This window comes from Mercenaria mercenaria, chromosome 3 (assembly GCF_021730395.1).
Source record: "Mercenaria mercenaria strain notata chromosome 3, MADL_Memer_1, whole genome shotgun sequence".
Classification (NCBI taxonomy): domain Eukaryota; kingdom Metazoa; phylum Mollusca; class Bivalvia; order Venerida; family Veneridae; genus Mercenaria; species Mercenaria mercenaria.
The window spans coordinates 11,630,105-11,644,004 of record NC_069363.1 but is presented as its reverse complement, the minus strand read 5'-3'; the positions used below and the strand labels follow the sequence as shown (position 1 = coordinate 11,644,004).

At 33.8% G+C, this 13,900-nt stretch overlaps 1 protein-coding gene across 1 annotated transcript; it reads left to right on the top strand.

Moving 5' to 3' along the window:
* The first annotated feature begins 9,721 nt into the window (after positions 1 to 9,721).
* Positions 9,722 to 13,098, top strand: LOC123525439 (transcriptional regulator Myc-A-like). The gene is made up of 3 exons (XM_045304481.2): positions 9,722 to 9,876; positions 10,409 to 10,999; positions 11,186 to 13,098. The coding sequence occupies exons 1-3, from the start codon at positions 9,840 to 9,842 to the stop codon at positions 11,851 to 11,853; spliced, it is 1,296 nt and encodes a 431-aa protein (XP_045160416.1). The 5' UTR covers positions 9,722 to 9,839; the 3' UTR covers positions 11,854 to 13,098.
* Positions 13,099 to 13,900: the final 802 nt, after the last annotated feature.

Sequence of the window (13,900 nt, the reverse complement as noted above, 5' to 3'; positions counted from 1 at the left end):
ACTTCAGAAAACAAAGTCTGGCAAAAATGTGGTCAATATAAATGTTTGAATTTCATTACCTGCGCAAATAGCAAAGTGTTGGATGTTATTTAGATTTTATTTACAGTGTAAATAGTAACATCTTGTAAAAGAACATAAAAAACTCATATTGATAGTTTATAAGCTTCACCATTTTTTTTTCTGTCAAACTGGCAATGATGGCATTTATTTTCCTTCTAAAGAGGCATGCCTCTAGATTTATGCCATTTATTTTTTGAAAATTTAAGAAGACTTAATTAGTACTTTCAGTTTGTTTGTAACTGTAAACAAAAAGTTTAAAGGTGATCTCATGCGTTCTAGGACTGGTAGTATTCATTTATGAAAGCACACAGTCATTATACACTAGCTGCATGGAATATTGTAAAATCACGAATGCTTAAGGGGGACTTAAATCCTCAAAATTTAATCTTAAGGAGCTTGTGAAATTTATTTTTTTCTTGAAATGCTGAAATCCATGAAGTCATATTCCCACAAAATAGTCATTTTCTTTCAATTTTTTTTTTAAATCATGCCCTAGAATTACTAGTAATTGATTTTGCAGTATACCAGAAATATAGATGTACATCCCCGTAAGATAAACTACATTGTATATTGCTTTACGATTCTTAATTAATACCCCACAGACTTTTACTGTAGATTCTTCTGGCTCTTCTGTGGGTCTTTATGAATTCTTGTTTGTGGATTCTCATGAAATCTTTTCTACGGATCCTTATGAATCTGGAGAAAACTTCCATTTTGGATATATTAGGCTAAAACTTTGGAACCCTAGATAATAAGAAGTTTGAAGCCATGTAATTCTTTCCAGCACTGGACAAACAGGTCATGGGTTCAAATTGTATCCTTTGTTACAACAGATGACAGTATGTAAAATACTTAAACTGTTTTTTTGGTACATTCAATGCTGCGTTATTGCTATTCAACAAGTAATCTGAGAAAATTCATTAATTTGCATGATAACAATTTAAAATGTAAATCAATGCTTTTACATGAATAATTTAATAGTTTTAAACGTGTTGTAGCCATGAATCCTTTGAATAATTGTTGTTGGAAACTGATGATAAACAAAATATGAGTTTTGTAATTGAGCCTCACTTATAATGTAAAGGTTGCCTTTACAATTGCCTTGCACTAAACTGATTCATTCTCATTCTAACAACAGAACAACTTGTAAAAGGTATTACAACAATATATTGCATTATATATATTTTCATGCAGTAAAAAGAAATTAATTACGTATAATGCTGCTTCAAGGCCAAATAATTGTTATAGATACTTTTCAAATATAACCTGAAGAATGAATGACAATTTCAAAAATGACTGACGTGTATTGAAGACATTTCGAGGGCTTACAGCGAAACTGGTCTATCTGCTTCTATCTCTATTAAATTTTAAGAGGTAACAAAAATGCATTATCATTTTATATACATGTACAATCATAGACTGGTACAAGAAAATGATTATGTAATGCTGGTGTTGATAACAAATGCAAAATAGTTATCAAAGCTACAGTGCCACACACACAAAAAAAATAAAATAAAAAAAATTGAGAACGGTTCTTTTTCACAAGAAATGCAAAGAATTTTTTTGTCATTAATTCTCTCAACTATTTAAACTTTATATTTTTGTCTGAAATTGGTGCATTGCCCTAACATTTAAGTATCAAGCCAGTATTCAACTCCATACAACATTCATTAAAATTCTTTAAAGCCATTACAAATTCAAGATTTTCCCATTAACCTGTAGAATAGTTTGTATTTCATGTAACCCTGTTTAAAGAAGCCGCCTGGAGTGGTCCTGTCACATGACGAGAGAAACGGCTACGATCTTTTGCACTTCCCGACAATGCATCTTTTGTCGGAACATGAAAAGAGGAACAATTAATCTTCTTGTGACTCGGTCGGTGCATTTTTGTTGACATCAGAATTCGAAGTTGCAGAGCATGTCGTAGCAATCGACAATCAAAATGAATTAATGAAACTGCGAAATAATTAAATGTCTTTACCATCCCTGTGAAACTGATATGAATTTTTCACAATAAGAAAATTAGGGTCTATAAAACCAAGAATTGTCAGATTTTGATGAAATTGTCAACAGCCATTGAAATTAGACTAATTCCTAGTCATAAAATTTAACTATTTATGAACAAAAGAAGGGGGCAATTAAAATGCTTAATTGTCATTCAGGTACTATGGGTATTTTATTGAATGCAATAAAGACTGAGGAAGACCAAGAACTGTATGAAAGTAGTTCTACTATATATAATATTATAAGTTAACAGGTTTATTATGTGAGGGCAGGCCCTTCCTCAACAAATTGTATTTTCATAACTTCATCTGGTTAAATAATTCTTTTATCACTAAATTGTATTTTATTCAGTATATTCTAAAGTTTAAAAAAATGATTACATATTAAATTAACTGTTGAAATATATCAACATTGTAAAAATAAAGTTTGGTGCAAGTTTTTTCACATAGCAAAACAGTAAAACATTTGATGGTTTGCCTTCCTTTAATACATGGTAGTAATTTTTCAGACTTTTTATACAATATTATTTTGTCTTGGGTTTAAAGGGTTGCAATTACACCTAATAAACACTAGTAAAATCAACTGTGCAATAATAAATGTTGAATAACTTAATAAAATTTTAATATATCTAAGGTATGTGAATTATTGCAAAATTAACTGCTTTGCAAATCAGAGGGTAATTTAACCAGGTAACTGAATTATATTATGCTATGACTTTTAACCAGTAGGTCAGGCTGACATTTGTTTAATTATTATATAACCCCTTAAGCCATCTTAAATATATAATTATATAGACATTCATTGAATTAAATATAAAGAAAGGTCATGCTGTATAAGGAGATGCACAATGCGTTAGTATATAAAATAATAAAATCTGTGAGAAGATCATTGGAAGCATAATAGCCTGATATAGGCAAAACAACTGCAGACTCAGTTTGACTGAATCTATTCATGAGAGGTTAACTCTCATCATGCTGAACACTATTGATTCTGTCTTTTGCGACCAGTGCAGATGATGATCAGACTGCACGGATCTGGTCATGATCTGCACTGTTCGCCATTCAGTTAGTAACGTTTTGGTATGCACCCCTTTTAACAGTTAATGGTACTGTCCAAATTGAAAGATGGACAAGTTCATTATAGAAATTTAGTAGGGTAAGGGTTAAGAACACACCCCAAATTCTGTTATAGTAAAAATTGAATGGATTCCATGATCCCATGTGATTTGAAGTATAGCAAATAGAAAAAGTGGATAACTACAGGTCGCATGAAAATGAAAATGTTGCAGGCTCGGTTTGACTGAGCCTGTTCACGAATTGTAGTGGAAATGCAAGCTACCATCCACTCCCTCTAGCCGAGCAGAACTCAACATTTACACATGTTATAGCTCCAGCTGTACCTTAGGTCACCCCCACCTATCACTACATGCCTTGCTGCTGAGGCCTCCCCTACTCAACTTGTACCCCGCTTTTGATCTGTGCTTGCATTCATGGTAATTTACCAACACAATAAGATATAACATTAAAAAAAATCAAATTATGACTGGTCTCTTCAACACTGATTGAAAAAATATTATCTAATACTCTGTTAAAATCATGTGTGAATTTGTCCATGATGTTTAGACAGTATGTAAGTTTGTCATCCAGTTTCTTCTGTCCATTATGAAATAGTACCTTCATTTATTTATGTATATAGATCTCGATTGTAACAAAGGCAATGAAAATAGTATCAGAACAAAGAAAATTGTGGTAATGTACGACAAACCAAAGTAGAGCATAGACGACAAAGAAGTTCTAACAAATAGCGCAGACTTATTTATAATATAAATAACGCTGCTTTAGAAAACCACACTTATTAATTTCTCTCTGCAACAATGATTTTACATTTTATTGCTGTTTTTATTACACTAAGTAATACTTATTCAGCTATTATGAAGTAGGAATTTTCGATAAAAAAAATTCCTACCCAAAAAAGTTCTTTGTGTATTATGTATAAACCCGTAGGACAAATTTGAATATTCAGGTAGATCTACTATGATCAACAAAGACATTTTGACCTGGTAGATCCTGTTACCTAGCTAACGGATTCTTAAATAAATTCTTTGTCAAATTTAAATAAAACCGTCGAAATATCAAATTCAACAAACAAAGATCACCTGCTAATTCTATGTATTGAATATACGCGTGATGACATAAACATAAAGATGGGTGCGAAGTGTTTTTTGGTACATTCAATGCTGCGTTAATCGCATATATCTTGAAAAGCAGAAAAGTAGATTTGACAAAATCTTAAGATTTATTGCCTTTTTACGTTTTGCCCTGAAATGAACTTCAAGTGCAATGGAGATCAGTAGCAAGGAGTGACTTTCTGCAATTCTTAAAGTTTTAAAGTAGAATTTTCATTAAAATGCATCAAACATTACTTAATACCTGGAGTGATAGTTAAAGGCGTAAAATGATATAAAATTTATTAGATTTTATATTAACTAATTTCAGCCTTAGTATTGTGCACTTAGTTAGCTTCCTGGGCATATGGCTTATAACATACTCTAAGAAAAAGCAAATAAGAGTATGGTTTATGAAAAAATAAAGCATTTTGATGGGAATTTGCCCCTTAACCCCTTCTGACACAGACCAAACAATCAAATTCTGATTCCATTGGAGCAAAGTGAATTTGAATAGCTGCTATTCCTAACGGCAAAAATCAAATATTTTTAGAAAATAAAAACAAAGTCATAAACACCTGTCATGCATGAGAAATTTTATTACAATCATACAAAAGCTATTAGTCTGGATAAGTAATAGTTTGTATTTTCCATCTGTCGCGTGCTTAAACACCTGTATTCAAATTTCATTATACCTACAGTATAGGTACATTGCTTATATAATATTAATACTCCTCAAAAGGGTAAATATTTTCTACTAGATCCAAAGAAGGAGATCAAGATGCAGATTTATGGAATGAACCAGTTATATTAAAATAAGGGAGTAGCCAAGGGATGTGGCATTTGTTAGAGCATATGTTCATTTTGTGCTTTTCTCAAATACCCTGTAAGTCTGAATCATGGGAAGCTTTTTGTCAGTTTTTGAGAATATTCCATCATATATAGTGCTTATCGGGATCACTAATACAGACCACATGCAATAGGATTAGTATTTTTCATTCTGAAAGTCATTGTGACCTTGACCTTTGTTTACATATCCCTAAAACCATACGGGCAACTGGCAACCTTTATAAAGATTGACATGCATAGACTAAGTACCTTTAACTTGCTGAGTCCAAAAACTACAGGGTTCATATATTGAAAAGAGTTACTGTGAAATCATTTAATTTCGTGGGCATGAAATTTCGTGGTTTTAGTCAAAACGGCAATTTCGTAGGGATATGAATTCGTGGATTTTAACTTTTAAATATAAAATGAAAGGGAATTTTACTTGTTCGTTGGGATTAAATTTCCTGGATTGACTTAACCACGAAATCCACGAAAATTAGTCCCCCATGAATATTAATGACCTCACAGTAACTGTTTTCAGTGACACTGACCTTTGACCCACTAACCCCAAAAACTCTTGCTTCAATGGCGGATCATTTGAGAAACAGTGACAGACCAACTAACTGATATCAGCAAAAAAACATACCTCTCTTCTTTAAATATATTTTATGTCTTATTTTTCTGATATTAAGAATTTGATCTTATTACTTAATATCAAAATTCAAGTTCTTCAAGGTACTGACCATTTCCTAATATAAACAAGAGCTGTCTGAGGACAGCAATGCTCGACTATTCAACAGCCTTGTCAATTGAATGAATATAAACTTGTGGAAAAAGGGGCACAATTTTGTAAAAATTTATTACAGAGATAAAAATTATGGCACCTGTACAATGCATGTGAAGTTTCAATTCATTCCCATTAGGGGGTACTGAGCTACCAGTTTACATACAAAACTAATTTAAAACCAAAAATTCAGCTAAGTCGAAAAAGGGGCATAATTCTGTTAAAAAAACGAACAGTTACGGAACCTGTGCAGTGTAAGTCATTATATCACAATGAATGTGTATGAAGTTTCAATCCATTCCCACAAGTGGTTACTGAGATACCAGCTTACATAAAAAATTTACTTAACCAAATTTGGACCCTGACGCAGACACACAGGTGAATCTAACAGACAGACCCGGCCCTCCACCAGTTGGCTGAGTAGTGACCTATACCCATCAAAGATGCACTTCACTATTTTGGCAAAGGAATAATATTTTCTCAAAATTTTGACCCATTTCTGGATCCAGGCCTGAATAGCTATGCCTATTCTTCGAATAGTTGAGCTAAAAATGATGATCTTGATATAAAAAAATCATTTCTTGATGTCAAAAAATTGATTTTTCTTACATTAAAGCTCTGCTCCCCGGCTACTCAAATTCTATTATGTGTATGCAACCCATGATTACAATAGGTAACAGTTAATGGCCATGCGCCACACTTTAGCACAAAAATCCACAGATATTTTATATAGAATGTTATATAAAATAGACTCTATTTTGACAGGTGTCACTGTTCATAGTCAGGATTTTCATGCTTTCTCAGTGACAATTTAAGGTTAAAAGATAGGACGGGAGCAGGTCTTTAAGAAACCATGTTCTTGAATCTTGTTACTAGAAGTGTCAATCTCCTAAGATATCAGGAAATCAAGCCCTTCTAAAAATATCCCTACTGTCCCATTGTCCAGTACTTAATTATTCAGTTCTGCACATTTGGTCACAGTCCAAGACAGAGCCTGGGTGTAGACTAGGGAAAACACGGGAGAAAAATGTGCAGCTAGACCAGAACTTGGACCCGGGACCTAGAAATATCATTCCGATGCTGTACCAACCTTCCACTTATACATACTCTCCCCAAAATTTAAATCAAGTCTTTCACATAAATTTGTCCACTTCTTAATTATAAGACTAACCAAGTAGTGTTTCCATAATCTCATGATCGGTGTCATATTTCATGGGATGAAATAATTGTGCTGCCAGATTAAGACTTGAACCCTGGATCTTGGTATGACATACTGACATAATTACTGGGCTGCTTACACATTCTTTTCAGATTGGGGCAGGATATTTTTTTAACTTTTCTGTTAATATTTTGATTGAAATAAAAATAGATGGTAGATTCTATCAAAATGTGATTTTCCAATAGATCTATAAAAAATCAAATTTTTGAAAAAAAAACAAATGGCAGGAATCTGAATACTTGATATAAAAAATCAATCAATCACTCTTTTTCTTGGCAGATCTATAAAATGATTAGCTGATTGCAAAAGGATGCAATTCTCTGTCAATTATCGGCAATTCTGTTGTTTTTTCCATTCAATTTTTATTTATCAGTTCAAACAATTTTAGCAACGAAAGAAGCCAAATTGGTGTTAAAAATATTGTTTAGATAAAAAGATAACGGTAGATTCCCTAGAAGTAGAGGAGAGCAAACACAGTCGGAAGTAAACAATTGCTGACCCATTTTTCTAGTGATGTAATTAGAAACGTCACTGACATGTTGACATATCTATTTTTATGACATCAAACGAACTACTTTTTCTGGAGTTCCATACAGCCAAAAGTAAACAGTGAAAGAGCTATTCTGAAATCATATATGTCCGTCATTTGTTTTGTGTGACCCTGAGAAGGCTCTAGAATTTTGTGTTAGAGCGGAGGTAATTCTAGTGACTTGGGGTTATGTGCCTTTATAAGTTTTTTGTTTGCAAAAATATCTCAACTGAACATTGCAGAAGTCAGCCTTGATATTTTCAAGACTTAATTTCATTTTCCAGCGTGTAAATAAAAACCATTTAGTTGTCCCTCAGGCCTCAGGTAGAGCTACGCCCGTGTATACATATATACACCAGCTGTTGTCCTTTTATATACTTACTGTTACATTAAATTCCCGTGTTCGAAAAAGTTTCCCTATTGCACGTGAAATTCGCCCAACAGTCACTGACGGACTATTTGAGTAGTTGGCTACATACTCGTCTTTATATAGATCTACAAGCATGTGTCTGTGTCAACTAATAATTCGCGCGGATACCCTGTTTAAGTTAGAAATAATTAAAATTTGCACGGTTATAATGTGCGCATAGTCAGTAAAAACTTGATTCTTATCGCATATGACAATGCAATTTAACGCGGTTCTGTTACACGTGCAGCTTCCTGTGAGTGCCTGTCTGTCCTCATAATGTTTGACCATAATTGTATAAGGCTCATATGATATAGGGTAGGGTAGATCTAGAAGCTATTTCTTCCGTATATATTCAACAGTATCGATTATACTTACTACTACTACTCATGCTACTTAGTACTTACTAATAATAATCATCATAAATCATAACTATAATCTGGAGCGGCGATCTATGATTTTGGTTTAGGGGCGCAGGGTTTGTCGGGGTAGGTTGGGCTCGTGACATGCGGCACATGCACTCTCAAAAAAGTTTTGGCATGCATCTACACCTCGATATCGGAGAAATTTTGAGCATGACAAAATGTCTTTTTTTTTAATAAAATTTTCGAAAAACAAAGCAATTTTACCAAGTTTGTAGCTTTTTAATTTTGGCTGTCGTATGGTCTCACACTGAAATTATATGTAGGCTACTGAATGGACTGATGTCTAAATTTTAAGGCCATGATAATATTGTTATCTTCTTGACAAGCATGACAAAACATATCTAGGGATGAACACTTTTCACCCCTGCTGGATTAAAAAAGCATAGATGTTTTTTTTTGGTGTAAAGAATAGAACAGGATAGTTAGACATGGCCTTCATTTAGATGCCTGGCAGCCTTGGATGCAGTACCGAATATGACTATAGGTAGTACACTGAGCGTACAATACACTGACTAGAGGTTAGGGTTAGGTAGGTATATCATACTGTACTACCACCAATAACAACAGTACTGCATCTAGAGCTAACCCCTTGGGTTCTGGGGCGTATTTATTAGGATGTTTCATGCTTCTTCGTCACTGCATGGATCTGGCTATGCTGGGTCCAGGGGCAGCTCCAGGAATGGATTTTGGTTTGGGGTGGAGTTGCTAATTAATGCGGTTCAAAGTAGGCCTTTTTGACACAGGCTTCCGCTATAATGAATATTGGACGCAACGTAACAAAATGTATTTGACAAACTTGATAGTATTTGACAAACTTAATAGTTTTTTTCACTGTCATGCCAGTAATCTACTACTACTGAGTGAAACAGTTTTCCGCCATTGAACATAACTTAAGATGAACGAAAGTTTACACGCTTAAATTGATTTGGCCCAGAATTATGGTACCTTCTGTGCACATATCTGACTTTCGCAAAACCGACATAATTTTGTCGTGTTTCGTAAAGAAAACACGTAAATAATCATGCCTCGTAGTATTTGCACTATCTAAGTTAAGTTAATGTAACTCCGCCTACACGCTTTTCCCGCCATTCGACCGGTTTACTTCCGCTAAGAAAAAAACATCTGCGGATGCACTTAGTACTTCGAAATTTTAAAACGAAAGATTAATATAAAAAAATATGTGTAAGAATGTGTACAAAATTGTTAGTTTATCTGCACTATACGCTTGAAAAAATGATTTTACTGTTTGATGTAATGTTACAAGCTATCGTAAAATCGACCTTGTGTAGGGTCACGGCGGCGCGCATGAATACTAATGTATTCACAACTTAGATGTACATAGCAATCGTGTCTCGGTGTATCGTTGCACTTCGGCAGTAGTTGTGAACTTGTACAACTCGTGGAATTACTTTGGTTATCTATGGGAATTAAAAATATACCGTGTTATGTAGTAGCAGGTAAATACTTAGATTTTATTAGTGCTTTAAATTTCTTACGGACAATATTTTTTATCCGGGAAATTTAATGATAAATTTTCCCGGAGTTTTTGACGATTTGCCAACCGGCATTTTTCATGTGGGAGTTGTCTCAGCCAATGCCGGTGAAACATTTTCAGTGTAAACCAAGTCAAGTGCGCAGTGATATGTCATGACAATACATGTAACATATTCCTTACATGATATTTTATTATATCTAGCTGAAAAATTAAAAACTTCCATTTGATAAAATGGATATTTACGCAGTTGTATTGTACAATCTGTCGCGCATTCTGGTATCACGTGTTCACTAACAGTTATTCTAGGTCATATGCATATATAATGATGGCAAGAAGCCAATTACTTTTACTTACATGTGGTATTAAATCTATCTACGCAGTGTCCTTGATAAATAATGACAGATTATTTAAAAGCCTTCTTATGTTATAATTGTACAAGAAGTTGGATACTGATATTTCAGACTTTGAATATAAGTGGTTTATTTATTTTTCAGATCTGCAAGCAATTAGAAAAAATAACATAAATCCTAAAATGAATTTGTTACAAGAAGTATCAGAAACTCCTGCTACTTGCCTGTCAGAGGAAGAATTGTACACATCTCCAACAACAATGAGTGAAGATATTTGGAAAAAATTTGACTTGCCGACGCCGCCACTGTCTCCTAGACATGAAAGTGACAATGACTTTGATATTGAAAATATAACAATGCCATTTGACATTGATACTGAAGATCTCCTTCTATTTGATGATGACATTGCAAATGAGATGCTGAAAGAAGTCATTTCAACATTTCCAGAGTCTCCGCCAGGTCCAGACATAGAGTCAAATCTTCAGTCAAATTTGATCCAGGACATTATGTGGTCAGCTCCAGCTAAGTCTGTGGAACTAAGTAAATCTACTCCAAAAGACCAGAAGCATAGATTGAGATGCAATTCATGCTCAAACCCAGCATTCAATACAGCTTGTGTAGCGCCTGATGAGGTGTTCCCACTTGAGACAACTCAAACTCCAGCCACCAACCTGGGAGGGGTTATGTCACAAACCAGGGTACATAACCTTGGTATAGAGACACCCTCAGATTCTGGTTAGTATAGCTTAACATAAAAAAAAATTGCCACTGGTTTTAACAAGTTTACACAATATATATCTGTAATACTAAACTCCAAAAATTTTAAAAATAAAACTGGATAATTCTTTGTCAACCTTGATAGTAAGTAGTAAAATAGTAAGTAGTAATGTTTCTTTCATGAAGTGTTTTCTATTTTTACAGAAGAAGAAATAGATGTTGTAACAGTGGAGAAACAACTACAGGTGACTGTTCCTAGTAAAAGGAAATACAGATCAGATGAAGAATGCAGCCCTAACAGTGAGCAAAATCGTGGAACTAAAACTGTTACATTGACTATAGGACCGAAACCTGGATTTACTACACAGACTCTAACAAAGTGTACTTCAGTTAGACCTAGAGTAGACTGTCCAACAGATGTTCATAATTACAGTTTACCAGTGACTTCTTTGAAACGAGTGCATTCATATCCAAGTTCACCTATCACACATAAAAGTAAAAAACTGAAAAGGGATATAAGTATACCTTCAGACTTGAGAAAAGTTGCACAAAAACTGAAATCTTCCATGGGAAGTTGTAGTCGGAACTCTAGTGATTCTGAGGAAATGTGTGAAAGTGGTAAACGGACTCAACATAATGTTCTTGAACGTAAACGTAGAACTGACTTGAAAAACAGTTTCTTTCACCTTAGAGACTCTGTCCCTGAGCTTGAGGGGCAAGAACGTGCACCGAAAGTTGTTATTCTCAGGAAAGCATCACAGTATATAAATAGACTCATTGAGGAGCAAAAACGGCAGGAAAGAGAAACAGAACAGTTGAAAATAAAGAAAGAAAAGCTAAAGCGACATTTAGCAAAACTGCGAGAGTATTGAGTACATATGAAATAAAGAAATGGATTATATGATAGTACTATGAAATATGACAGCATGAAATATACTACAAAGTATGTGATTGATTTAAGATCAACTTGTTACATACATAACATTGTGGATAATTTACAGAAAATAATTTGTTCATAGTTAGGCATTAATCGAGTAAATTTACACCAGTTTGATAGGGCCGAATGATACTGCTAGCAAGCTGTGTTCATATATGTGTTCAGTGACATTCTTTCATTATATCACTGCCTTTAATGTAAACACTGGCATTCATCATTTCAGTAGTTCTGTATTACATACATATTATATTCATTGAGGCTGTAGAAAACAAACAAAAGTCTCAGCCTTAAGACATTTTCTGTTCAGAGTGTAGAGACAGTTCAGGAAAGAAAATGATTGTTTTTAAGTTGCTTTACACAATTTTTGTTGGGGCAAATGGTAGTTTTATTGATTTCGTTTGCTTGACTAAATGGGTGATATTATTATTGCATTTTTGTATGAATAGTGTTTGACTGTTAATCTTTATTAAGTTCTATTTCTACAGTGTTTATGTACTATTTTCGCTTTAAAGACTTTGTATATTTTGATGTTTTCAATTTTTGGAATTCAATGTCCAACCAAATCTTGATGTAATTGGTAGATGCTAAAACTTTCTGTCATACCATCCCAGTTAAGTATGTAAATATTGTTCTTTGATAGTGTTAAAGTTTGCTATAAAGAATTTATTTAAGATTTTTTTCTGGTTATAAAAGTTGAATGGAAATAACTGAGGTTTTTAATGAATGTTTATAATTAATCAATGTTTTTAAACAACCTGGTTGAATGAAATGTTTTTGCTTTAACAAAATGTAAAAAGAATCGTACTCTTGGTTTAATTATCCTATGTACAAAGTTTTGGTTGAAGTTTTTGTTAGTTACTTTTTACAAAGTAGTTTGCTTTTTGTAATAACTTTCTAATCTGATTTACAGCAGTCTGCAAGCAGCAGTTCTTTTATTCTTTGACAAACAGATTTCTTGAAAAAATTAATGCAAGAATTGCTTCTTTCAATGTAAAATATATGGAATACAGTTATAAGAAATGAAAATTTGAGATCTTTTTCACTTAGTTTCGAAATATTCTTGCATTAATTTTAGAAATTGCATTTTTGTTTGTTAGCGATGTTTTGGCGACTTTTACAAAAAATAATACAAGAAAACTCATGGTTAAAGGAAACAAATAAAATGAGTCTGTACAAGCTACTTGTTTTGTGATTTACCTCTTTCCTTGATATAGGTCAGATATTGAATAATGTTATCACTTTACAAACCCACATACACTATAACAAAGAGCGACCTGACATTTGGCGGGAAAACGAGAGACTACCAAGGTGACTCACAGCCAATCGTTTTCCATGAATTCACAAATGGAATTTCATTCATCTTTAGGGAGCGTCTCAAAAACATCTTGAATGTCACATGAGATGCGGAAATGTAGGGTGATAAAAATGTTTATTTAGTAATCCTTTAGCATGATAAGATTTGATACAAGTCTAATTCACCACAGTTCATTCCGTATATGGAAATATTACCAGATAATGCGGTGTTTTTCGTTCATCCGTCCGATAGTGTCCAATTTTTGCATCAACAGTTTTTGTCTCGACAAAAGTATCGGAGGCAAAGCTAGCTGGATACTCGGAAATGTTTCATGCACTAGGGAGTCGTAGTCATACATACCCAATGCCGATGGCCTAATTCACTTGCTTTTTGGATGGTAGTTACTAGTATGCCCTGCACCCTGTATGTAACGTATTGGCACTAGTTTCTATAATCTGCTTAAACGGTTCTAGAAGATGACGGTAACGAAATGAGACGCGGACAGTACCATGGTTGGGCCGCCGGTGTAATGAAGTATTTCGACCCCCATAGAATAATGACCCCCCGGTCATTATTCTATAGAAAAAGTGACCCCCGGTCATAGTATTACGACCTCCAGATCATAGTACTATGACTCCCCCACGTGAAGTAAACTGAACCTCATGAAGAATATTGACTCTCATAAAAT

Bases quoted from the DNA above. Each gene is read 5' to 3' on its own strand.
- LOC123525439 (XM_045304481.2), top strand. From the start codon at position 9,840: ATGGGAATTAAAAATATACCGTGTTATGTAGTAGCAG. The intron at 9,877-10,408 runs GTAAATACTTAG...TTTATTTTTCAG, and splicing joins ACCGTGTTATGTAGTAGCAG to ATCTGCAAGCAATTAGAAAA. The intron at 11,000-11,185 runs GTTAGTATAGCT...CTATTTTTACAG, and splicing joins AGAGACACCCTCAGATTCTG to AAGAAGAAATAGATGTTGTA.